At 41.0% G+C, this 26,526-nt stretch overlaps 1 protein-coding gene across 2 annotated transcripts; it reads left to right on the plus strand.

Annotated features, from left to right (window-relative positions):
• Nucleotides 1–849: 849 nt before the first annotated feature.
• On the plus strand, nt 850–25,677 carry LOC148372553 (ATP-dependent translocase ABCB1-like). Of its 2 annotated transcripts, XM_088327163.1 has the most exons (28): nt 850–921; nt 5,567–5,637; nt 5,707–5,779; nt 5,854–6,016; nt 6,088–6,124; nt 6,190–6,381; nt 7,585–7,756; nt 7,830–7,954; nt 10,215–10,386; nt 10,479–10,592; nt 12,583–12,693; nt 12,779–12,904; nt 13,495–13,698; nt 13,768–13,938; nt 16,258–16,419; nt 16,494–16,679; nt 16,748–16,894; nt 16,975–17,079; nt 18,666–18,743; nt 18,854–18,937; nt 19,008–19,211; nt 20,650–20,750; nt 20,827–20,967; nt 22,388–22,544; nt 22,621–22,818; nt 24,172–24,378; nt 24,475–24,621; nt 24,694–25,677. In XM_088327163.1, exons 2-28 carry the CDS (start codon nt 5,576–5,578, stop codon nt 24,910–24,912), a joined length of 3,858 nt encoding a protein of 1,285 aa, XP_088183289.1. In that variant the 5' UTR covers nt 850–921; nt 5,567–5,575; the 3' UTR covers nt 24,913–25,677. The 2 variants fall into 2 exon arrangements, with proteins under 2 accessions (XP_088183289.1, XP_088183290.1); XM_088327164.1 differs by lacking the exons at nt 850–921; nt 5,567–5,637; nt 5,707–5,779; nt 5,854–6,016; nt 6,088–6,124 and having other exon boundaries at nt 6,307–6,381; nt 7,547–7,756.
• Nucleotides 25,678–26,526: the final 849 nt, after the last annotated feature.

Raw genomic sequence — 26,526 nt, forward strand, 5'->3', positions numbered from 1 at the left:
TCGCGAAGACAGAAAAAAGCTGTTCAAGTAATATTCTTAACGTGTATTTGAAAGGACAGATCGGGGTCAAATATGACACCTAAATTTTTGACTTCAGTCACTCTGAGTGATATTACATTTGTCAATGTTCAGAGCAGTTTTTGAGAACAAGTCACAGCATTTAGCTGGACCAAAACCTAAAACTTCGGTTATTTTAGAGTCATCCATTATTTTATCTCAGTGAGGCAGGCCTCCAAATTTCCAGTTTAGTAGGGCAGATTCTTCCATCGGAAGATGTATGATGTATAATGGATGGATGTATTTGTAGGGTTGGGTAGGGTTACTTTAACTGGATTACTTTCAATTACTTTTGCATTACTCCAATACCAAATATGCTAATAAAAGACAAAAGAAACTAAATATGGATAAAATTATGACTCAACACGCGGTAAGCTTTCTCTCCTGGCTTTGATCTCTTTGATCTCCGGCAAAACTAACATAAAATGCGACAGAAACAAAATGAAAATAAATCCAAACAGCTTGCCAACATCATTTTTGCCTTCCATGTATTCCGTTACCCCCCAAGCCTGAACAAAATTTAGTAATTTTATTCATATTTAGTTTTTTTGTGTGTTTTATTAGCATATTTGGTATTGGAGTAATCCAAAAGTAATCGAAAGTAATCAAGTTAAAGTAACCCTACCCAACCCTGACATTGATGTATAATGGATGGGTTGATGGATGGATTTTAAAAATAAGAAAATACGGATTCATGTTCAATGGCCACATGAAATGATATGACATGCCACATCTCTCCCTGAGTCCGTGAGTTTTACACCAGTGGATTTCCATTTTGTTGTTGTTTTTCAGCCAGTAGAGGGCGTCCCAATAGTAACGGATGGCGGCGCGGAATCAAGTTGGAACACATCTAAGGAGGTCAAGGTATGGCAAAAATGACACTTTTTATCCATCAAAGACGTTATGAAAAACAATACTTTTTTTAGCTTTGATATACCGTGCAGGCGTGTTTTCTTCTTGCATTGGGAGCTTTAACAAAAGTGAATTCGTTTCATGGAGGTTTCGCCACAAGCGTCTGCTGCTTTACTTGAGCTTTTTGTGTGGCTTTTTGTCCCACTTTTTAAAAGCATTTGCAGTATTATCGGTTGTTTAGATGATAGTTGAGAGGAGTAAAGTTTTGTTCGAAAATAAGTAAAATACCGCAGGAAAGGGTTTCTATTAGACCAGGAAATATTTCTACTCCGTTAGCTCGGTTGCTATTCACGCCCAACTATTGTGGCAAAAATGTCGATACAGGTGAAATCGATATTAAGTAGGTTGTACACATGATTCCTTCTTAACATCGAGAAGAATCCGCCTGTTTTTGCTAAAACTGTTTCAAACACATTTCCAAATGTTTTAGGAAAGTTGCAAGTCAAGACTGTGTATTAATATAGCATGGACCAAAGTGCAATTCTTAAATGTGATATAACCTTAGAAACAGGGGTCACCAAACTTTTGGAAGATTAGAGTTACTTTTGGTTACTAATTAGAGCAAAAGGCTACCCGTTGCGTATGCGTATCTAAAATAAGTTATTTCTAAATTGTTACAATCCTATTCATGTTATTACTATGTTGTGGTTATAAGAAGTAGGGTTAAGTACTCCCACTCAACCACTAAACACTTGCCTTCCATAACAGCACTAGTTGATTTAGGTATGTAAATTGCAAGCTAATTTTGAAAAATAATTTTAAAGGATTGATTATGGATTAAAAGCTTGGGTCTCGAACGTGGTGCAGTCAGGCTGAAGGCACCAGGTTTCTCCGGAGAGCACCTGAGTAGCCCGATGACTGGTTCTGCAAATAGCTTACTAGTGATTATCCAGGAAATTTAAATTGTACTTGGCATAAGAAATTATTTTCATGATCAGTGTCATGAGTACTCATTACACTCACCTGTGCCCGCTTGTTAGGCGGCAGCTGCTGCTGTTTACCTGATTGGTTCCCCGTCCTACTTAAGCTCAGTCCTTTCACTCGCCTGTTGACAGTCCGTCACCGAACCTCAGTTTTCACAAGGCAAGCATTTTTGACTCTGACTCCCGTCGATCCCGTTTTTTCACCCATTTTCCACTCGTCCGTTCCTGATTTCCCCGTTTGTCTCCTGCGACAACCAGTTTTTTGACCTTGACCACGTTTTGGTCTCCCGTCCCGGCTAACTGCCGTTTTTTTTACCCCGACCATGCTCTGATCTCCCGTCCCGGCTAACGACCTGTTTTTCCATCGAACTATGCTACGATCTCCCGTTCCGGAAGATCCACTTCCGCATTCGGACCACGCTCCGATCCCGTGAGCAGCTTGCTTCCCGCGTCCAGCAAGCACTGGGTCGCTGGCGCTGCCTTTTTTCTATATTTCAATAAACTTGTGAGTAATGTTACACATGTGGGTCCTACGTCTGTTCTGGTCGTGCCAGATCAGTGTCTTTTAAAACAATATTTTAGTGGTTAAGTCAACCCTACTTCTAATCATTTCAACCTGGTAAATCTAATAACATTGTCACTAAACATTGTAAGTTGCTATTTTAAAAATTCATTTCAGATTTGTAGACTTTCACGGTAAGCATTAACCAAAAAGTAGTCAAGTCAAGTCATTTTTATTTGTATAGCCCTAAATCACGAAGAGTCTCAAAGGGCTTCACAGATTGTTACACTATATTACACAAACTATTTTCAACCGACAAGAGGAGTAGGTTATTCGTATGCAATGGAGTAGAAGTGAGTTTTAAGTTTAGATTTAAACATTTCCACTGAGGTTGCAGATCGAATCTCAGGGGGAAGAGCATTCCACAGCACCGGTGCCCGGATGGAGAACGCTCTCGAACCAGCAGAAGACTTCTTTGCTCTCGGGATCGTCAGAAGACCAGCACTCTCAGATCGTAGGCTTCGGACCGGGACATAGTGGCAGATCAGATCTGAAAGATAAGAGGGAGCAAGTCCATGTATGATTTTGTACAATACTAAGAGAACTTTGAAGTCACATCTTTGGCTAACTGGGAGCCAATGCAGGTTAGCCATAATCGGTGTTATGTGATCGTACTTTTTTGTCCTAGTTAAAAGCCTCGCTGCGGCATTTTGTACTAGCTGAAGAGACTTGATTCTGGACTTCGGGAGACCGGAGAGTAGTGCATTGCAGTAATCGAGACGGGAGGTAACAAATGCATGAATTATTGTTTCCGCATCAGACTGAGACAGTATTGAACGGATTTTAGCAATGTTGCGAAGATGGAAGAAGGCAGTTCTAGTAATTTGCTTTACATGCATCTCAAAGGATAGATCAGGGTCAAATATGACACCTAAATTTTTTACTGAGTCACTCTGTGTGATGTGACATTTGTCAATGTTCACAGCAGTTTTTGCGAATAAGTCCCGGCATTTAGAAGGACCAATGACTAACATTTCGGTCTTTTCAGAGTTAAGACGCAAGAAATTGAGTGACATCCACTCTTTTATCTCAGTGAGACAGGCCTCCAAATTTCCACAGTTTAGTGTGGAAGATTCCTCCAACGGAAGATATAGTTGAGTGTCGTCTGCGTAGCAGTGGAAGCTGATATTGTACTTGCGAATAATATCACCTAATGGAAGCATGTAAATGTTGAAAAGTAGGGGGCCGACCACTGAACCCTGCGGAACACCGCAGGTAACATTAAAGGGCTCAGATGTCGTTTCACCATATTTAACACAGTGCGTCCTATCTGAGAGGTAAGATTTGAACCACGAGAGGACGGCTCCTGAGAGACCAATCCATTTTTCCAACCGTTCTAGTAGGATATTGTGGCGCACTGTGTCAAAAGCAGCACTAAGATCCAGTAGCAGCAAAAGTGATGAAGCGCCAGAATCCATTGACATTAGGAGATCATTTGTTACCTTGATCAGAGCTGTCTCAGTAGAGTGGTTAGCCCTGAATCCAGATTGCATGGATTCAAAAAGGTTATTCTCCGATATGAAAGCATTCAGCTGCTGTGCCACTACTCTTTCGAGTACTTTAGAGAGGAAAGGTAGGTTTGACACAGGTCTGTAATTACTTAATATTTCTGGATCAAGGTTGGGTCGTTTCAGTGTGGGTTTAATAACGGCGGACTTAAAAGCTGCTGGAACTACACCTGAGGAGAGTGATGTATTTATAATATTTAGAACTGAAGGCCCAAGGACGCTAAAAAGACTTTTAATAAGTGAACCTGGGAGAGGGTCGAACTGGCAAGTTGTCGGTTTGGCCGCATTCACCACTTGTTTGAGATCATCAAGTGACAGTTCACTAAAACCGGCCATTTTCCCAGGGCAGCCACCCTGTCGTGCATCTGTAAATTTCAGTCCTTTAATACGTGTGGTACTAACAATATCTTTTGCAATTTCTTCCTGTATGCATTGAATCTTCTTAGTGAAGAAGACCATTAAGTCCTGAGCAGAGTGTGTCGAACTGTCTGCGATAGCCTGTTGCCTTGTAAGCGATGCTACAGTGTCAAAAAGGGCTTTGGGGTTGTTCTCTCGGTGTAAAAAGATTGTTGATGATTTTAAGACACTCGTTGTGTCAATGATTTCTCATTACAGTTAGAAATCAAATTCCATCAAAAATCGCAATGACCCATCACTGGTGAGTTATTTTATAACCGGTCTGTGGGCTCCTTGGGTATTCCTAAGAGTTCTACCTGGTGCCCACGAGCACCACCTTGGTAACCCCAGCTTTAAAACACTGTCATCCATTAGCTCAATTGTGACGGACAACAGAAAATTAAGTTTTTGATGTAGTAATATTAGTGCGGTGGTTAGCACATCCGCCTGACACGCCTGACACGTGACCAGGTGGTAACATATGTTGGCCTGGAGCGGGATGAGCGCCCCCAGGTTGTACTTGCCCAAGACACACCACAGGAAATGCTGCCCCTACGACGACGAGTGGCTAAGGGATCCAACACAACAACAGCATGTAGTTCGAGTGACGTACTGATGCCATTTAGTACAGTCTTGTGGTAAAATATGTATTCTCCTTAGAAAGTCCAGGGATATTGCCAATTCCATGCAACGAATGATTATTACATCCATCCATTATCTGCACCGCTTATCCTCAGTAGGGTCGCGGGGGTGCTGGAGCCCATCCCAGCTATCTTCAAGCAGTGGGCAGGGGACATCCTGAACTGCTTGCCAGCCAGTTGCAGGGCACACAGAGACAGACAATTCACTCGCTCATTTATAATTAGGGACAATTTGGACCGGCCAATTAACCTGACATGCATGTTTTTGGACTGTGGGAGGAAACCCATGCAAGCACAGGGAGAACATGCAAACTCCACACAGGAGGTTCGATCTCATGACCTCAGAACTGTGCCGCACACGCGCTAACCACCGCACCGCCGTGCTGCCTCTTTTATCACATGTCTGTAACAAATATTTATTCAAGAAAAATGTAAAGAGAGGACAAAGCTGCGAGTAAGCTTGTTGTCATGGCTTCGTTTTTCCTAAGACTTTTGATTTGCTTTTTTTAAAATGGCTTGACAAATCTTGTGAGTCAAACTCATCGACCTTCTCCCTTCATACGACAGACCTCAGCCATGGGTGAAACGGGCAAATTGCAAAAGGATGTCCCCAATCACGATACAGATATTCGTTTGAGGTAATATTATGACACTTTTTAAGACACCAATTAAATTGATTGTAACATACATTTATGTTTCTGCTGTAGGGAATACAGTACCGTAGCGAAGAAAATGAAAAAAGACAAAGAAGAATTTGCAACCGTGGGCCCCATTGAACTGGTATTTAACACTGTCCCTTTTTAAAAAATGTCATTTTGTGAGACTAACAGTCTTTTTTTATTTAATATGCGTAGTTCAGGTTTGCAAATGGCGTTGACGTTTTACTGATCGTCTTGGGGACGGTGATGTCTATGGCCCATGGGCTGGTCTTTCCCCTCATGTGTGTTGTATTTGGCCATATGGCGGACAGATTTATACTTGCCTCAGCAATGTCCAAAAATAATACCCGCTACTCCTGTAAGTTCAAAAATACTTACAAATATATGACTTCAATGAAAGATATTATTCCTAATTGTCTCCTTTTTCAGCTTCCACCAACAGGACCTTACAGGAAGACATGGCTGGGTAAGACCAAGTCAATATAAACTCAATAGAGTAGTTGTCAAGAGTGGTCCCCACCTCCTTTCCAGGTTTTCTATTTACTTCGCCATCACAGGGGGTTTAATACTGGTGGCTGCCTACATGCAGGTTGCTTTTTTTACACTGGCCGCCGTACGACAAGTCAAACGCATCCGCAAGAATTTTTTCCACAGCATCATGCGGCAGGACATAGGCTGGTTTGATGTCAACGAGACGGCAACACTCAACACACGTCTTGTCGAGTGAGTAACTCTGTTTTGCCTCATGGGAAGTATTACTAAAAATATTTAATGGTAGTAAGATTTTGGTGGGACTCCAGATGGTAAAAACGTGTTGTAATTGTCATAAACTGCAATGTCACTTAATCAGGTTTTACCAACTGTGCAAATAAATCATTTCAAAACGGTGAGCAATCTCTATAATGAATAAAAAGATAATGATCGTAAAATGGAAGGGGGCATTGAACATTTTTTTGTTATTTTGGCAGATAATGTGGCTCAAGTATTATATTTAATTGCACTGTATCCTTAATTGTACTTGCAGTTTCATAATGCAAATGAAATTAATTAAGACAAATAATCTGTTTATCTAATATCAGTATTATTTATAACATTTCTTTCAAATGTTTTTATTTGTATTTGCAACTGCCCATTGCAAAAAGAAATGTTCTTTTAAGGTATATGCACATCGTACAATTTTAAAAAAAAAAAGTATATATATATATATATATATATATATATATATATATATATATATATATTAATAACATTTGAAAAATACTTGAAATGTGAAAGAAGAACAACAGAACCAAAAAAAATATCACTTAAAAATATGCTTTTTTTTAAAGCTTTAATTTTTAAATTGTCAACAACTGCGTTTGAATACAATCAGGTAAAAAAGCAATGAAAAAAAAATGAGGATTTGTCTTATTATACCAATCTCTTCTTATTAAATTTCTTGCTATGCGTTTTTAAATTAAAGATAATATGAACACAGTAAAATAGGTATTCATATGTTATTATAGTTATTTATTTTTTGTTTTTTTTTACAACTTTTCAATTCTTTTCCCATTTTGTGAAGTGGACGCTTAAAAAATACCTGCTTACAAATGTACACAACAAAAATGCTTATTAATTATACATAATTACAAGTGTATTTAATTGTCTTATTTCACATTTTTCCCAATTTCTTATGTGTGTTTCTGTAGTATGCCTGCAGTGTCACTCAGCAAAAAGTATATATTCAAAAAAGGAAAATATAAAATAGCAAAAAAAGAATTGCAAAAAGGTTGTAAAACGAGAATAGTTTTTCTTTTAACAGAACCAAAACTGTTCATTTATTTTAAGAGCTGATTTTCAAAATTTTAATAAATAATTTTCCCTGGCATTTTGTGGGTGTCTTGTACAGATTTACAATAATTCATGGTGACATATTTTTCCGGGCAGCGACATCTATAAGATCCAAGAGGGTATTGGAGACAAAATGGGAATGTTGATCCAGTCGCTTTCCACCTTTATTGCGTCTTTGGTCGTTGGCTTATGCATGGGATGGAAGTTGGCTCTGGTCGTCCTGGCTGTCTGCCCATTGCTGGGCTTGTCAGCCGGCATTTTCAGTAAGGTAAACTTGCTCGGTCCACCTTGTTTTCATCCCGACGGCAAACCTTGCTTAGATGATATCTCAACTTTTCTAGGTCGTGACGTCATTCACCGCAAAGGAGCAGGCAGCTTATGCCAAAGCGGGGGCAGTGGCTGAGGAGGTGCTTTCTGCCATTAGGACCGTCTTTGCCTTCAGTGGTCAGCAGAGAGAGATCGAAAGGTTTGTGAAAGTTGTGGTATCGGTATTGAACAATTTCTACAATGTAGCATGCCATAATCATAAAACCGGCTGTGTTAAAGGGTCATTGCTTGTTATTTAGTGCCTACTATTGGTTAAAAAATTGTTGATGTTGAAAAATAAGCAAAAAGAAATAAAGTATCACACAAACGTGCATTTTTAAATACAAGTAGGTCAAGAAATCTGTACTTTTTTCATAATGAGGCTCAACTTAAAAGACACGATTGTCCGCCAACTCGCTGCTATGGGTACCCTGAGAAGGTTTTGTGGTTTGGTCACTTTGAGGCCATAGTTTGTATCCTTCCTTATAATTTGCAGCACTCGTTTCCGGTCGCGATACACAGAACAGCGACATCTAGTGGTCAAATATTACTCAGTGTCCCTTTAGGATCCAAATGTAATTATATACCTACTTCTTTCTCCATATCACACAATCCTATATAAAGTTTTAATAGTCTTGATAACAATGAATCAAATTGTATTTTAAAACTTGAAAGTAACATCCTTGTACATAGATAACCTAGGTTTACGATACGTGGGAAGATGCCTATACTTCATTCAGTTGTGGTAAATGTAGTTTTGGCCATGAGAATTTGATGTCATCAGGTGGTTACCAAGATCATCAGGTCTTTCGACCCTGAACCACAACAACCTCGATTGGCAGACCGGAAGTGGTGGCCAAATCACTGCCCATCTCCTCCTTCTGGCTTCCAGTAAACCTCCTTCCTCCTGCCCCATAACCAGCAAGAGGCTTTTTCCGCTGCCTCCCCCATCCTGCCAGCTGTTTCTTTTCATTCCCATGGCTGTTAGCATCCTCCTCTCTCCACTCTACAGGGCGGGTAATCTTCTACAACCGACATCAATTAGGAACAACCAAGCCTGCCATCCTTTCCTCTGCAGTCTGGCCAGAGGTCGTGATATTTGCTTCTCTTTCTGGTGCATCCTCACATCCCTCTTCCCTTGGGACTGTCAGTTCTATTAAGATGATCTTCTTTGCCTCTTCGGACCATGTTACCACATCTGGCTTTAGGGTCGTCTAGACAACGGAAGGAAATTGTCTTCCCCCAGGTCTACCTTCATTTCCCGTGATTGGGCCTTCCGTAGTTTGTTGCTTCTTTTTGTCATGGTTGTTGATGACTTTTATCTCGAACAAATTTGATAGATGTTTTCCCATGGAGTTGGCGTTTGTTGCACCTCTCCTGCTCCAATGTGTAAGCAAGGATTTCAGCACCTTATCGAGGCACCACCTGTATCTTCTTTTACATAACACCCTGACAAAATGTGCACTATGGTGCCCTTTTCTCCGCAAAGCTTACAAAATGGTTTCTTAAGCCTCACCTGTGCAAGTTAGATGGTGTTGGCAAAAAATACTAATAGAATAAAAAATAAATGGTAAATGGTCTGCATTTATATAGGGCTTTTCTTGTCAATGAAGACCTCCTAAAGCGCTTTACAATGTGCTTCACACTTACCCATTCACACTCACACACCAATAGCGGCCATGCAGCCATGCAAGGCGCCGACCTGCTTATTGGGGGCATTAGGGATTCTAATTGACCTACAACTAAACTGTTGGAGCAGAAGAAATTACCAACTACCTGGGCTTTCTAAATGATCAATAAAATGGTGTGTTCTGGTCACTTTGAGTCTTTGTAGTTTGTATTCTTCCTTGTGCTCTGTAGCACTCTTTTTTTAGATGCACTACACAATACAGCGACAATTAGTGGTCAAATATTACAGTGCACCTTTATGTGACAAAATGCAAGGATTGCCCAAGACACACCACAGGAAATTGTGCTCTAAAGAGTAGTGGTTAAGGGATCCAACCAAAAACTGAAACTCAAAGTGACCAGACCGCACCATATTTTTTCTCATTTCTTTGCCCAGCCTTTTACAAGGTTTTTGTTTTCTTGGGGTACCCTTAGCATCAAGATGACACAGTCATGTCATCTTTCTTCTAGGTGAGCTTCATGGTATATAAAATAAATACAAATTTCTTAACCTACAGGTATCTTTTGGGAAAAGTTGTTTATATAATAGTTCATGTATTTTTGCTTATCACTGCTAGAATAAATAAATAAATGATAATACTAAAAAATGCACAATGTCTCTTTAAAAATCAACCCGAATTTACCCAACCATTTCAACCCGTACCAGTTCTGATTGATGGGTTTGTAGACTTTTTTTAAAGCCACTCTTTGCCTAGCAAAGATCATTTATTCTTCCCTTTGTGTATTGCCAGGTATAACAAAAACCTGGAGGAGGCTAAGAGCATGGGAATAAAGAAGGCAGTCAGTTCGAACACCGCTATGGGCTTCACTTACATGATGATTTTCCTGTCTTACGCGCTGGCCTTCTGGTATGGGAGTATGCTGGTCCGTAGTTCGGAGTACACCACCGGAACTGTACTCACAGTGAGCAGATATTGAGAGAAATGTGAATTTTATTATAACATAATAGCCCTCGGTGATAATTGTAATCTTTAAAATAATATATGTTTTTTAAGGTACTATTCGCTTTGATTTTTGGCGCCATTGCACTGGGGCAAACCTCACCAAACATCCAGTCCTTTTCCAGTGCCCGAGGAGCTGCACATCATATCTACAGCATCATAGACATGGTAAGGAAAACTTTCATCTTATACAAGCAAATTTAGCCTGGTGTTGCCGGGTCAATAGAAGATTGGATTCACCTGCTTGGAGTGGTTGGTGGTCAGGAGCTGCAGTACCCAATTTGGCCGCCAGATGATGTTAGAGACTGCACGGAAGGAGATGTTTATCAATTCTGTTGGTATTTATTGGGGGTGCCTTGACATGAAACCTAGCTAAAAACATTCGCTGAGTCCTAAAGTACAACTGTGTACATTTTCACAGAAATCGTTTCAGCCGTTTCAGAGTCTATAAATCACATACAATCACACTTGCACACAATTTGGGATAGATTAGATTTAGATAGATTAAATTTAAAGTTTGCTCTTTATTATTTGGGGGGCATATCAAAGCTTTATTTTAATGGTCTACTATGGTGTTTTGCAAACAGTGTGCTGCAGGAATTTGGTGTCAAGTTGCTCATTATTTTTCTTTTTCTTTTTTAGAAAATCATGTTCCAATAATACTGTAAAAAATGATGTTGCACTGGCTGAAAGTCTTCCCAATTTTACATGTAATCAACTTAAAATCACAAGATGAAGATTTGGCAAATTATTAAAAATGGAATGCAATAGAATTAACACAAAATATAAATGAACACATCATCAATTCCCAAAATATTAACCCATACTACCTTCTGAGCCATGTCAAATGATGTTGAAATGATACTGTAAAGAAATATGCTCCACTGTCGTAATTGTACGTAATATACAGAACACAGGATGATGGATGTAGTTTCCTTTTGCTGGCACATATTGTATTTGAGATTGTTGTATTGGTGGTTACTGGTGGAATGGTGGATGGCTGAGTTGTAGTTTTGACGCATCATCAATTGGGTCACTGGCCGTTTCGGCCACAACACTAGACGCCCTCACCAGGGAGATCAGCCCCGAGCTTGCGTCAGTTCTAATCCTATATGAGAGTTGCTTTGATGGGCAGCACACTTCTCATGGGACTATGCATTTTCCCCGAGTGAAGCCAAAACTGACCGCATACCTCCTGACTTGTTACTTGGGGCCCAAGAGGGGTCTTTTCTCCTAATGAACAGCCACTGGCTGCCTTTGATGCCGCTTTAATGGATTTACGCAGGCTTTGGCCCCGGATTCCCAGGTCAACCAATAATTTGGTGGTAGATCTTGCGACAAAGCATCTGCAGCCCACCTCCACTGGGCGGACCTCAATTTTTCCAGCCACGTTGTTTTGCTTCAGCTGCAAGCTCAACATAGCGTGGGCATTTTCGAGTTTGAGCTCGATGATGAATGCCTTTTTTCGTGAAGGCGACCACAGCACCAAGTCCAGTCTCAGGGTGGTTATGGGGATGTTTGTAGGAAATGCAAGCGCCGAGATCAGCCATCATCTTCCAGTCCCCGTCAAAACATAGCTGGCCTTGTTCAGTCGGTATGGAGCTGCCCTTGGGTAACTTATCCCTTTCGCGGACAAAGTTAGTTGCCTAGTGGTGGTTGACTGGTGGTGGAAGTGGTGGAAGGGTGGACGCAAGGGTCTTTAGGCCCATTTTGTGAGTGAGGCTAGTTTTGGACCCTATGAGAACATGCCCAAGGGGGGCTGCCATCTATTTAAAAAGATATGAGATGAGTCTCCAGTAAATAAAATAAAAAGAAACGTAATGTTTATTAATAAAAATACAAATGATTTAGAAAAATATTTAATAAAATTACAACGTTGAGCAAGGACTTGCCCCCTTCTCCCTTTGATCTGACTTCCCTCTTATGTTCCTGCTCGGAGCCTTCGCATAGAAAATGCAGGTCTATTAGTGATTCCAAAAGCCAAGAACAAATCTGCATGGTCACAAGTGTTATTCCTTTTGGCCCCGGTGCTGTGGAATGCTAAACCCTCTTAGATTCGATCTGCAATCTCAGTAGAAGACGACACACTTATGTTCAATAGCTTATGAGTGATTGACCCGTACCACAACTGTACTCAAATTAATCTTTTACTTGACAGAAACCGAATATCGACAGCTACTCGGAGAGTGGCTTTAAACCCGAATCAATCCATGGAAATATCGAGTTCAACAACATCCACTTTAACTACCCTTCAAGGCCAGAAGTTAAAGTAAGCCTGTTGAACTCTTAACTGTTCTTGCAGATGAACCATAAAAACCTAAGCTATGTGGTATTCACTCATGATTTTTTTGCAGGTATTAGATAACATGTGCCTGAGTGTGAAGAGCGGACAAACCATCGCCTTGGTTGGAAGCAGCGGCTGTGGGAAAAGCACCACCATCCAGCTGTTGCAGAGGTTCTACGACCCTCAGCAGGGAACTGTGAGTGGAATTGGGAATATTTTATTTTAATATATTTTTTTATGGTTAGCAATTGCATGCATGATGCTGTAAGATTAACCTGTGACTCGAATAGGGAAAGGAATTTCTTAAAAAAATGATCCGTGGAGAGACAATATACAGCACTGCCACGCCAGATGTGACCAAACTATTGCCTGGGGTGCAATTTAGGGAAAGAATAAGGTGTACAAAAATAACTTTACATTTAAGTGATACTAATAAATTGATTTTCAGACTATTTATTAACTTTTTCACACTTTTATATTCATACTGACATAGCCTTAATAAATTAAATAGGGGGGAATATAACATGAGATGACGTGATTGTGCGCCATTTTGCTGTTAAGGGTACCCCAAAAAACAAAAACCTTGTGAAATGCTGGGCAAAAAACACCAAGTAAAATAGTGTGGTTTGGTCACTTTGAGACTCCGTAGTTTGTCTTCTTCCTTGTTTTTGCTTGTATTACACAATACTGCAACCTCTAGTGGTCAAATATGACACACTGCCTCTTTAACATTTATTAACAACCGAGACAACTTAAAAATGATACATTTGTTATCAATTTTTGAAGGTTTTAATTGATGGTCATGACATCCGATCACTCAACATCCGCCGCCTTCGAGAGACGATCGGAGTGGTCAGTCAGGAGCCCGTCCTATTTGCCACAACCATCGCCGAAAACATCCGATACGGCCGTACCGACGTGACGCAGGAAAAGATCGAGCAAGCCGCCAAAGAGGCCAACGCTTACGATTTCATCATAAACTTTCCTGATGTATGACACTCTTCTCTTACTATTACTTTTCACGAATCAGTTTGAGATATCCGCGTTGTTGTCGAGCAGAGGTTCGAGACACTTGTTGGGGATCGGGGCACTCAGATGAGTGGAGGACAGAAGCAGAGAATTGCAATCGCTCGGGCGCTGGTTCGGAACCCCAAAATCCTTCTGCTGGATGAGGCGACGTCCGCTCTTGATGCTGAGAGTGAAACGATCGTGCAGGCGGCCCTTGACAAGGTAAAAAAAAACAGTGCATGTTTTTGTAAAAAAAATATATAATTTGTCAATATGAATGAAATTACATTCTAGCCTAACTTTATTGACAAAACGAGATTTTTTCATTGGTGCATTTTCTGTGCTAGTTTTGTTACTTTTAGTGAACCCTAGGACGCATGACTTTCCAGTACATACATGCTTCCATGAGTGGAGTTGGTAATTAGTGGGGAAAAAAAACAAAAAGTACTAATGCATAATGTCATAAACATCATTTTATGAGGAATACCTGGAATAGGACAATATGACAACTGTTTTTTTATTTTCAAACATTTTTTGACTGAATGAATGAATAAAAGCTTTATTTTAAAGAATAACAACCCATAGGGTCACTTTTTATACCACTTATGCATTCAACGGTTAATACTAGTGACAGTGAGAAGCAAAGACGTGTCCCTATGATGTCACCAGTCACACCTAGATACAGTGGCTTGCAAAACTATTTGGCCCCCTTGAACTTTGACCTTTTGCCACATTTCAGACTTCAAACATCAAGATATAAAACTGTAATTTCTTGTGAAGATTCAACAATAAGTGGAACCCAATCATGAAGTGGAACACACGTTATTGAAAATTTTAAACTTTTTTAACAAATAAAAGCAAAAAAGTGGGTGTGCTAAATTATTCAGCCCCATCAAGATAATACTTTGTAGCGCCACCCTTTGCTGTGATTACAGCTGCAAGTCGCTCGGGATATGTCTCTATCAGTTTTGCAAATCGAGAAACTGATATTTTTGCCCATTCCTCCTTGCAAACAGCTCGAGCTCAGTGAGGTTAGATGGAAAGCGTTTGTGAACTGCAGTTTTCAGTTCTTTCCACAGATTCTCAATTGGATTGCGGTCTGGACTTTGACTTGGGTATTCTAACACCTTGGTATGTTTTTTGGTGAACCACTCCATAGTAGCTTTTGCTTTATGTTTTGGATCATTGTCTTGTTGGAAGACAAAGCTCGGTCCCAGTCTCAGGTCTTTTGTGGACTCCCATCTGGTTTTCTTCCAGGATGGTCCTGTATTTGGCTCCATCCATCTTCCCATCAATTTTAACCATCTTCCCTGTCCCTGCTGAAGAAAAGCAGGCCCAAACCATGATGCTGCCACCACCATGTTTGACTGTGGGGATGGTGTGTTGAGGGTGATGAGTTGTGTTGCTTTTACGCCAAACATAACGTCTTGTATTGTTGCCATAAACTTCGATTTTTGTCTCATCTGACCACAGCACCTTCTTCCACATGTTTGGTGTGTCTCCCAGGTGGCTTGTGGCAAACTTTAAACGACACTTGTTATGGCTATCTTTAAAAAATGGCTTCCTTCTTGCCAATCTTCCATGAAGGCCAGTTTGTGCCGTAGATGACTGATTGCTGTCCTATGGACAGATTCTCTCGCCTCAGCTGTAGACCTCTGCAGTCCATCCAAAGTGATGAGCCTATTGGCTGCATCTCTGAACAGTTTTTTGCAGATGTTGATTAATTTTAACCTGGGACTAGGTAAGGCTTCACATTATTGTCCCTGCTGTTTTCCAGCTAAGATGCCTATGCTACACTCATCTTGCATGTGATAGCAAAAAAAAAAAAACCCAGGAGAATAAAAACCTACAATTTCTGTGTTCTAACTTAGATTACTAAATGTAAGTAGAACTTGCAGTGATTATTTCAGTTGGACAAAACAGTGTTTCCTTTCAAAAGAGACCAGAACTGTCCAGATTCTCTAAACGGTCCAACAACAGCATTCAATATAAGGGTGTGTTGTCTTAGGTGTTCTTAAAAAGTTAAATATTTTCCAAGTTGAGTATCAGTTAACAATGCGCAACTAAGTTCAAATAGGCTTTCTGCTTAAATGTCCTCGGTGTTTTACCAAAGCTGTTCAGGGCAGAGGAGATTCGTTTTGAGGAATGTGGGCTTGAGGAGTTCTGGGGAGTGACGTCATGCTCGTTTTTTTTTTTTTAATAATTCTATTGTAGCATTTAGTGTAGCATGAAAATGGTGAAAGTAAGAAAAGGCCTGTCTCGAGTAGTGTCCAAATGCCAACCCAAACTCCAAGAAAAATGAAAAAGGAAGAGTTTATTCAAGTTTGTTTAGGAAAAGCATGTCTTTGCATGCTCATCATTAATGAGCTGAGGCTGCAATTAAGGCAGGAGATGGCAGGAGATGGCAGCAGAGTGTAACAATGTTCTAAATTCCTAACATCTCCTTTAAGATCAACTGCAGAATTGCAGTGAGATTAATCTAGACTAAACATTCTAACCATACACCAGCCCTAGTTCTAAATAGATCTGTCATTTGTACAGGTCAGACTGGGTCGTACCACTATTATCGTGGCTCATCGTCTCTCCACGATCAGAAACGCTGACATCATCGCTGGCTTCCGAAATGGAGAGGTTGTAGAGCTGGGTACTCACAGCCAATTAATGGAAAAACGGGGTGTGTACCATACCCTTGTTACCATGCAGGTAACAAAAGCGGGGAAAAACTCTGACACAATATTTGTAGGATTTTCATCTGACTTCACATATCTACGTTGTAGACCTTCATGAAAGCCAAAGACGATGAACAGTGGAACCACAAGCAGAATAACAGGATCCCAATTGTTAAAACAGTTGAGGAATCTTCTGTGAAAAAGAATACATTACCTAAAGGATTTTCCTCTGCTGGTATAGAGGGAAACGAAAGAGAGATAGAAACATTGCTGGAGGCCAAAAACAAAACAGAGGTGAGATTGGTGTTTTTAAATGTTGTCTCTACATGATTCAGCAATTAACATCCTCCTTGTTTCTGCAGGATGAGATCATCCCTGCTGTGTCGTTACTTGAAATTCTGCGTTTCAACCTTTCTGAGTGGCCTTACATTGTGATAGGCGTCATCTTCGCTGCCATCAACGGACTATTACATCCGCTTTTTGCGGTCATCCTCTCCAAGTTCATTGCTGTAAGTGACAGTTGGCATCCAAGCAGGTTTTCAAGCAATAGCAAAAATAGATTTATCAGGTTTTTCTTTCAAATTCTTAGTTGATGGCTGAAGCTGATCAAGAGGTGATAAGAAAGCAATCCGAATTTCTCTGCCTCATGTTCGCGACAATCGGAATTGTCATTTTTTTCACCATGTTTCTTCAGGTAAGCATACCTACCTTCTTTATACACACTACAAATCTTCATTTAAAATACCGTATTTTCCGCAGTATGAGGCACACCAGATTATAAGGCGCACCCCCCCAAAAATAGACATTTGTCGTATATTTTTCAATGTATAAGGCACACTGGACTATAAGATGCATTTTCTACTCCTGCATTTTCACGACCATAGGGCGCACACAAAAATCTTAGATTTTCTTCAAAATGTGCGGCGCAACCTTTTGTGCAGTTTGCCATAAGTGTGTTGTAAGGCTGACGTAATAGAAAAGGCTATGAAAACGTTGTGGGTGAATTGTTGGCATGTATATAAGAGAATTGGCATGTGCCTTATGTAAAACATTGTTGTTTTAACAACCCTAAAAATGGCAAAGAGAGACGCTTATGACGTACTGTTTAAACTGACAGCCATGAGCTATGCGGAGAAGCATGGAAATCGAGCAGGCGCGAGAGAATTGAATATTCATGAATCAATGGTTCGCAAGTGGAGGAAGCTCAAAAACGAGCTCAGACAGGTCAAGAAGAAGCAGGTGAGTTTCCAAAATAATGCGAGGTAGCCCGGGTTGGAGGAAAGACTCGAGCAGTGGATCATCGAGTAAAGAACAAGTGGGAGAAGCGTTTTGACGGTCACCATTCGACTAAAAGCAGTAACGCTAGCAGAAGAAATGAAAATTAAACATTTCCATGGAGGGCCGTCTTGGTGCTTTTGTTTCCTGAAATTGTGTCAAATCAAATATATTTTTCCCTTCCCGAGCTAAGACTATGGTGGTGGATTTTGATGAAAAGCTGTCTGTCTTCCATAGTGGAAGTCAGCGCTAGGCGGTTACGCCACAATTTGCAAATGGGTTGTAGATGCTTGGGGTAACTTGTCTGCCGGGACTGTTGTCCGAGATTTGCCAAAAGCCGGTATCATTTCTGAGGAGCCGCATGGCAAGGAGAGTGACTCTGTCAGTGAAGAAAGTAAACCTGGCATGTTTGATGGGAATTTATGCAGCTGTTCAGAAACAGAGGTTGAGGACTTCTATGGGTTTTATTGATACCGATTACAGGTAAATAAAAATGTGAGTACCAAACTCAGTTTTCTGCCAGCTCTTTTTTAAAAATGTTTTCTATCCATTCTTTTACTATGCCTGCGCTTAATAATGATTACAAAATGTTAGTAGCCAAGTCACATTAATTTGTATAACCCTCAATCACAAAATGTTTCGAACGACTGCTCAGGCCACAAATACACCTTCCCCTGATCTAAAACAAACATGCGGGCATGGAAAAACTCAAAACCTCAACAAAAGGAAAATAGCAAACCTTAAAAAGGGGCCTCACAAGTGGTAATCGCCCTTCCAGGACAACCATGCTGCAATATGTTTTGCATTGGGTAACAATACACAAAACATATTAAACATCAATAAAAAACACAAAGGTAACATTAAAAATTGTCCAATAAGTCCATGACAGCAACGACGCCAGTTTTACAGTTTTGGGCACATTTGTGTTGCATGGATTACGAAGCATGCAGAAGGAAGTTGTTATTGATTTCTGTATGAAAATATTTCTTGCATCACAATTCATAGGGATACTGTTTTGGAAAATCTGGAGAAATCCTCACGTTAAAACTCCGACTTGCTGCCTTCAAGGCTTTGATGAGGCAGGTGAGTGAAAAATCACACATTTTTGGAGGACTGTCTTCATGAAGCTTTTAGTGTGGGCCGACCTTTTCGGTCTGAACAATTTCTTAATTTGAGAAGGATTTACTTTCTAGGACCTCGGCTGGTTTGATGACCACAGAAATAGTGTAGGAACGCTCACAACAAGGCTGGCCTCAGATGCTGCGCAAGTACAAGGGGTATAGCCTTTTTAGTCTGTCGCTTGTATTGCTGTACTCTATTTCAACAAAACCTTTCAATACTGGTCAGGTTACTGGACTACGGCTGGCCACGCTGGTGCAGAATATTGCCAATCTGGGAACCGGAGTGATTCTCGCTTTCGTCTACGGCTGGGAGCTGACCCTGCTCGTTCTGCTTTTGGTGCCAATCTTGGCAGTCGCGGGAACCGTGGAGATGGAATTGCTAGCTGGGCAAGCTGCAAAGGACAAGAAAGAATTGGAGAAGGCTGGACAGGTAGTCATTTGCTTTGATGTACTAGATACTCAGGTTCACCATGATTGTGAAATTCAGCATTCCAAAGTTTAAAGGAACAGTGTATGTTATGAGACTGCGAGATGTGTCTGTATTGTGCTGTTCAACCGAAAACAGGAAAAATGCAAACTATGGAGATTCAATGTGACCAAAGGACATATTAATTTTCATTTTTTGTCCAGGTTTTCGCAAATTTTTTTCTTTCTTTTTTTTTTCTTTTTAGGGGGGGTACCTGTAGAAGACAAATGGCGGACAATTATATCAGCTCCCTCTTAGTAAAGCTCATGTAATGTAAAATAAATGAAGATTTTTTTCGACCTTTGAGTACTCCCTGTTTTTCCCACAAGAACCCACAATTCCACCCCATTGACAAGCTGTGACCCAAATCGAGAAGAAAAATCCACAGTTTATCTAATGAAAGGATTTTGCAGTTCAAAGCCGAGGTATTAGAATATATTCACCTTTTTTTTTTGGTTAAAAAAAAAAAATTACCAGCAAAACAGAAACGACTTCAAGTACCTTATATACCCGGATATACTGTAAGCCTTCATATAAGTTACCCCATTAAATTTCTTCAAAATACTAAAATAAATAAAAAATATTAATAAAGTGTGTGCCTAAACATCGAGAATGATTTAACCATGTAGGTAATAAAGATGGAATGTATTGGTAAAAAGCAAAAAATATATAAAAAATTAAAGCATTTAGGTACCTTACAGCAGTACTTGTACACCATTTTTATATTTTGCAATCTTTTCCTTCGACTCGATCGTTGTCATGGTTTTCCACTTTTCCTTCCCCTTATCACAAAAGAAATAAAAACATCAAAACCACAAGAAATGTATGGTCCCTCTCAAGTGTGCTAGTTGACCCAACAGAGGAAGAGATTAAGCAGGGCATTATTTCCATCCACTGTTAGAGAATGTGATCGACTCTCCATTTTCTTTCATTTTTGTATCTTTTGGCAAATGCCCACGACCCACTGAAAACCGATCCACGACCAACTTTTGGGTCCCGACCTACTGGTTGAGAAGCAGTACTCTTTATAATGTACATTTATATGATCTTTCATGTATTTATACTAATTATTTAAATCAATGCACACTTTGTATTGACAATGTTGATTCGAACTGCGATCTCTTGGTCATTTATGTTTCATTAGTGCCATCTCCTGGACACTGTATGATGTCCAGCACTTTCAGATTAAAATTTTATTTCGACAATTTTATTTTTTTGTATTCATGTTTTCGGGTTTATGCATGTACTATAGCATACGAGTAACCTAATCTTATATGTAATAACTTGTGAAGCCCTTAGAGACTAATTGTGATTAAGGGCTATACAAATAAAAATGACTTGACTTGACTTGACTACTGTTTATACGTCATTATTGTTATGATGTCTCTATTTCTGTCATTAGATTGTCACAGAAGCCATCGAAAATATCCGTACAGTCGCCTCCCTGACCAGGGAACCAACGTTTGAGTCTTTGTTCAGCAAGAACCTGCAAGTTCCGTACAGGTACCCGAAGCCTCCATCAGCAGTCTGTAAAATGTGACAATGGGTCTCAATGTTTTATTCTAACATATTTCCGTAGAAACGCCCTGAAAAAGGCCCACGTGCAGGGTTTTGCCTTCTCTTTCTCCCAAGCCATGATCTACTTCACTTACGCTATTTGTTTCTGGTTCGGAGCTTGGCTTGTTGAGCAAGGACGAATGGAAGTTGAAGGAGTGTTTTTGTGAGTCCAACTTTATCTACAGTTTTCTACAGTCGACCACCCGGATACGGCGTACCCGCTTTACAACGTTTTCACTTTACGGTGTGGTATAAGATGTTTTTTAAGCATTTACGGCATTTTCCCCCACTATACGACACCATTAACAAATAATTCCCAAAAACGTAAATAATTCAACTTGGATGTGTTTGTGGGTATGACATTATGTAAAATGCTTATCTGCTATTGGCCTGCAGATAGGCTATTGGCTGAACTACCTCCCACAATGCCTTTCCCTCTCCTCATCCTGTTCAGGATCTCTATACCCATCAGTGATAACATTCTTTTCTTTTTTTTGGACTGATCTTTTTCTCTATGGGTCTCAATGCTTGCAGTGAGGCTTAAGGGAGAAGCAAATACTTAATAATCAGGGATATCAAACTTGCAATTATTAATATGCAACCAATCGACAATCAGGAGTATTATTAAGAAGGAGATGAAAAGTAAGGAAACAAAGGAAATTTTGTAAGGACAAGCCTATGTTCGCGAGTGCAATTTTCCAAATCAATTTTTTCATCTCCCGTCTCCTTCCTCTGCAAAAGACTGTACCAGCTCAGGTCAAATCAAATATATTTTTCCCTTCCGCAAATTCTGGCATGCTAGCCGCTACTTTTTGCTACAAATTAAACATTGCGGTATTAAACAATGTTCAGGTTGTTGTTGTTTTTTTCATGGTGGCACCAAGGAAAACGGCAAGCTGCTCTTGTCCACAACTCATGCGGTCTAAATACCAAACACCGTCTGGAAACATTTATGACCCTCTTCAAGAGAAATTAGTCTATTTTATGCCGACATTATATGATGTATAACAGGGGCAAAACGGGATTTTTGACAGTACTCTATTCAATATTTACAACATACTCATGATATTCAAACTTTTTTACCCTCAAATGAAGTCCTCAATTTATGCATCAGCAGTAATTGTTATCAATCAAAAACTCTACATTTCTCTTCCCGTATCATCGAAGTCAGATCACTACAGTTTACTTTAATCCTCAAATAACGTTTACAAGCAAATGCAATTTGGTCCATTACCGCGAAAAAACACCAACGACAACAACACAAAAATACACATCTGTGTTGCAATCTGGCATTCTTCTCAATATGGTTGCCATGGCGCTGTTTTTTACAAATATAGAGCTCGCATTTCGGCACAGTTGTGAATATTTGCTCGTCTTTGTAATCGCCATATTGAAAGGTCACACTGAAAACTGCAGCTGAAAACGGCATCAGGCATATAATTACAGTAGGTTTCTGTCCCCCTCTATAAAGCAATCTCACTTTGCAATCCCTATCTCCGAATGGATTCATGTCGTATCCCGGGCTCTACTGTATTATGGTTTTTCGTCTTCATATGTTAATCTTTGAATGGTTTGTTCCTCAGAGTGATTATGGCCATTCTTTACGGATCGATGGCGGTGGGAGAAGCCAATTCCTTCGCTCCCAACTACGCAAATGCCAAAACATCAGCCGGCCACATCATGATGCTTCTCAACAGAAAGCCTGCAATCGATAATCTCTCACACGAAGGAAAGGCGTTGGTAAGCAAGAATGCGCCAAACGGCTAATATTAGTGGGCGGTTTCAATCAAGTATTTGTCCGATTCCTCAAATCTAGGAGCAATTTGACGGCGACGTGTACTTTGAGGATGTGACTTTCAATTACCCGTCTCGCCCCGATGTTTCTGTCCTTCGAGGGTTGAACCTCAAAGTGGGTAAGGGAGAGACGTTGGCCCTGGTTGGAAGCAGCGGCTGTGGCAAGAGTACTACAGTGCAGCTTCTGGAGAGGTTCTACGATACCACAGAAGGAAATGTGGTAAGGAGCTTCCTTCACCTGAAGAAATTGTGAAAGGTGGTTTGTCTTTCTAGTCAAGTCAAGTCATTTTTATTTGTATAGCCCTAAATCACGAAGAGTCTCAAAGGGCTTTACAGATTATTACACTATATTACACAGACTATTTTTCAGCCGACGAGAAGAGTAAGTTATTCATATGCTATGGAGTAGAAGTGAGTTTTAAGTTTAGATTTAAACATTTCCACTGAGGTTGCAGATCGGATCTCAGGGGGAAGAGCATTCCACAGCACCGGTGCCCGGATGGAGAACGCTCTTGAACCAGCAGAACACTTCTTTGCTCTTGGGATCACCAGAAGACCGGCACTCTCAGATCGTAGGCTTTGGACCGGGACATAGGGGCAAATCAGATCTGAAAGATAAGAGGGAGCAAGTCCATGTATGATTTTGTATAATACTAAGAGAACCTTGAAATCACATCTATGGCTAACTGGGAGCCAATGCAGGTTAGCCAAAATCGGTGTTATGTGATCGTAGTTTCTCTGGCTTTCTCTCTCTCTATTCTCACACAAATAGTGTCACCGCCTTTTATTATGAAAAAAGGTAGATGATTTAACAATGCTAGCACTTGCTGTAAGTACCTTGCGCTCTTTATCCGAAAAAGAAAAAGACCTGGTCACTACTGGTGACTGACAATATTACCGGTTATGGAGACCTTGGCTTTTTAACATTACTGTCATGATTACTGATGTAAATCACCTGTGTCCGCTCATTTGGCACCGACCGCTGCAGGTTCTGATTGGCTCCCTGTCCCTATTTAAACCCAGTCCTGTCAGTCCGTCTGCGAACCTCAGTGTATACTAGGCAAGCAGTTTTTCGACCCTGACCCCCTCCTGCCCCGTTTTTGCTCCCGTCTGTCTCAGGCTAGGACCTGTTTTGCTCCTGACCACGTCTGTTCTCCCATCTCGGCTTACAGCTTTTTTTTGTCCCCGACTACGTCTACTCTCCAATTCTAGCTTAGGAATCTTTTCCGACCACGCCTTGATCTCCCAGTCCCAGCTACCGACCAGTTTTTCCATCCCTGACACCGCCATCGCTCGCTACGGAAGATCCACTTCCGTGTTCGGATCCCAGTCCGAATCCGAGAGAGACTTGCTACCCGCGTCTAGTGAACACCGGATCGTGGGCGCAGCCCTTCCTCTTTCTTTCAATAAAATTGTGAGAAAACGTTACGCGATTGGGTCTACCCTGTGTGCTGGTCGTGACAATTACAGTGAATCATCTGATTAGCAGCCCAAACCTACTTGTAGCTTGGTTATGCCACTCCAAAATTATTCCATTTTTTTTCTTGACAGTATAAATTTGACTATCTTCCAGGTGATCGATTCCACAAGCGTGAAAGAGCTCAACATTCACTGGCTCAGGTCTCAGATCGGTTTGGTGTCCCAGGAGCCAGTGCTGTTTGACTGTAGCTTAGCCGAGAACATGGCTTACGGAGACAACAGTCGGACCGTCACTATGGAGGAGATCAGGGCAGCTGCCGAGGCAGCCAACATTCACGCTTTCATAGAACAACTGCCTGAGGTATCAATTTTAACTTGTTTGCATAACCGTTCCAGAAGTCAAACTGATCCCTAATTAATGATCATTAAAGATCATTGACTGTGTTTACTTGAGCAGAAGTACAACACCCAAGCAGGCGACAAGGGCACTCAGCTGTCAGGCGGTCAGAAGCAACGAATAGCCATCGCTCGGGCCATTCTCCGTAACCCCAAACTCTTGCTTTTGGACGAAGCCACGTCTGCACTCGACACCGAGAGCGAGAAGGTGTTTTGCTATTCTCCTGAACCACTTTGACCCCATATTTGCTCGCATTCACCTCCTAATTTGTTCTTGTAGGTGGTGCAAGATGCCCTGGACCGAGCCAGACAGGGACGGACGTGTATCATTGTAGCGCACCGTCTTTCCACCATCCAAAACGCGGATCGCATTGCTGTTTTCCAGGGCGGGGTTGTGGTTGAGCAGGGAACACATCAGCAGCTCCTGGCGAAGGAAGGAGTCTATCACATGCTGGTCACAACACAGTTGGGAGGCAGTGTTGAAGGAGTAGTAGACTGATTTGCTGGTTTTCGTAAGATCTTTTCTAAGGTCTCAAGTTTCAATTACTAGTAGGGATTTTTTGTGCCCCCTAAATGTAATTACATCATCGATTTTACATGAAAAAAATGTGGATTCATTTCATTTTTAATGGATGTGGATTTTTTGGGTTCGGTTTTAGTGAACTTAATGACAATTCTTTAGTTTTAGAAAATATTAATTTCATTGCACGGTCATTTCAAGAAACCAAAATCACTGTCATACAACAATCAACAAAAAACATTCATATCTTCATTATTGTAATTCCTGTAAATAAACCTAACATTCTAATGGTGTAATGTAAGCCAAAATAAGCAAAATTTTACCCTAGCCTTGCTAGCTGGCTATTTTGTCAGGAGTTATGCAAAAGTATGGATATCACTGATAAACTTATCAGCGGATTATTATAACATAAATTCCAGACTACAAGCATCTATTTTTTCCTACATTTTAGACATTGTGCCTTACAATACAATGTGGCTTAATATTTTTTTTCCGTGAGTCGGATGTTCGCCAACACGGTGTCAATAATGAATTCGGACGCGTGATGGGCCCTTCACGCGTCAGGGTGCGTCCAGCAGCACGTCCCCGCGTTATAACTACTCTATGTTGGACCATTTAAAACAAAGCATCGCGAGGGCATGTGGCATGTGATGACACAATGTGATTTCTGCCAAGTGCCCTGAATGTCAAAATGAAGAAATTCAATAAAGCTCAGGGAAACTGCGGGTGTAACTATGACTCCCATCCGTAGCCAAATGCCTCATCATGTAATTAATGACGTGCATGAATGGGTGAAAGAGATTCCCACTCTCACTATTGAGTAAGATTGGGATCTTGGCAGAAATGCCTGGGACTTGTTTAATACAGAACAGTAATACATTGTGCCGTGATAAAGACATTTGTTTTCAGACCCAGTCGCAGATGGCCATCTTTATCAACTAGCAGCAATCCATCTGAATTAAATTGGCATTGACATATACTCGGGAGTGTGACAAATACATGCCCAAAACTCAAATGTACTGTACTGACTAAAATTCAGAAGTCCCTGCATACGGGAGTTCGACAGACGGGTCGATGCAGCGTCTGCTGTCATGCGGACCCTGTACTGGTCCGTCGTGGTGAAGAGGGTGCTGAGCCGAAAAGGCAAATCTCTCGACTTACCAGTCGATCTACGTTCCTACCCTCATCTATGGTCATGAACTGTGGGTTATGACCGAAAGAACACGATCCCGGTTACAAGTGGCTGAAATGAGTTTCCTCAGCAGGGTGGCTGGGCTCTCCCTTAGAGATAAGGTGAGAAGCTCTGTCATCCGGGAGGGACTCTGTGTAGAGCCACTGCTCCTCCGCATTAAGGGGATCCAGTTGAGGTGGCTCAGGCATCTGATAAGGATGCCTCCCTCGGGAGGAGTTCCGGGCATGTCTCACCGGCAGGAGGCCCCGGGGGCGACCCAGGACACGCTGAAGAGACAATGTCTCTAGGCTGGCGTGGGAAAGCCTCAGGATCTCTTCGGATGAGCTGGAGGAGGTGGCTGGGGATAGGGACGTCTGAGCTTCCCTTTTAAGGCGACCCGACCCTGGATAAGAAGAAGACAA

This window comes from Urocampus carinirostris, chromosome 2 (genome assembly GCF_059441175.1).
Source record: "Urocampus carinirostris isolate Australia breed hairy pipefish chromosome 2, RoL_Ucar_1.0, whole genome shotgun sequence".
NCBI classification, from domain to species: Eukaryota; Metazoa; Chordata; class Actinopteri; order Syngnathiformes; family Syngnathidae; genus Urocampus; species Urocampus carinirostris.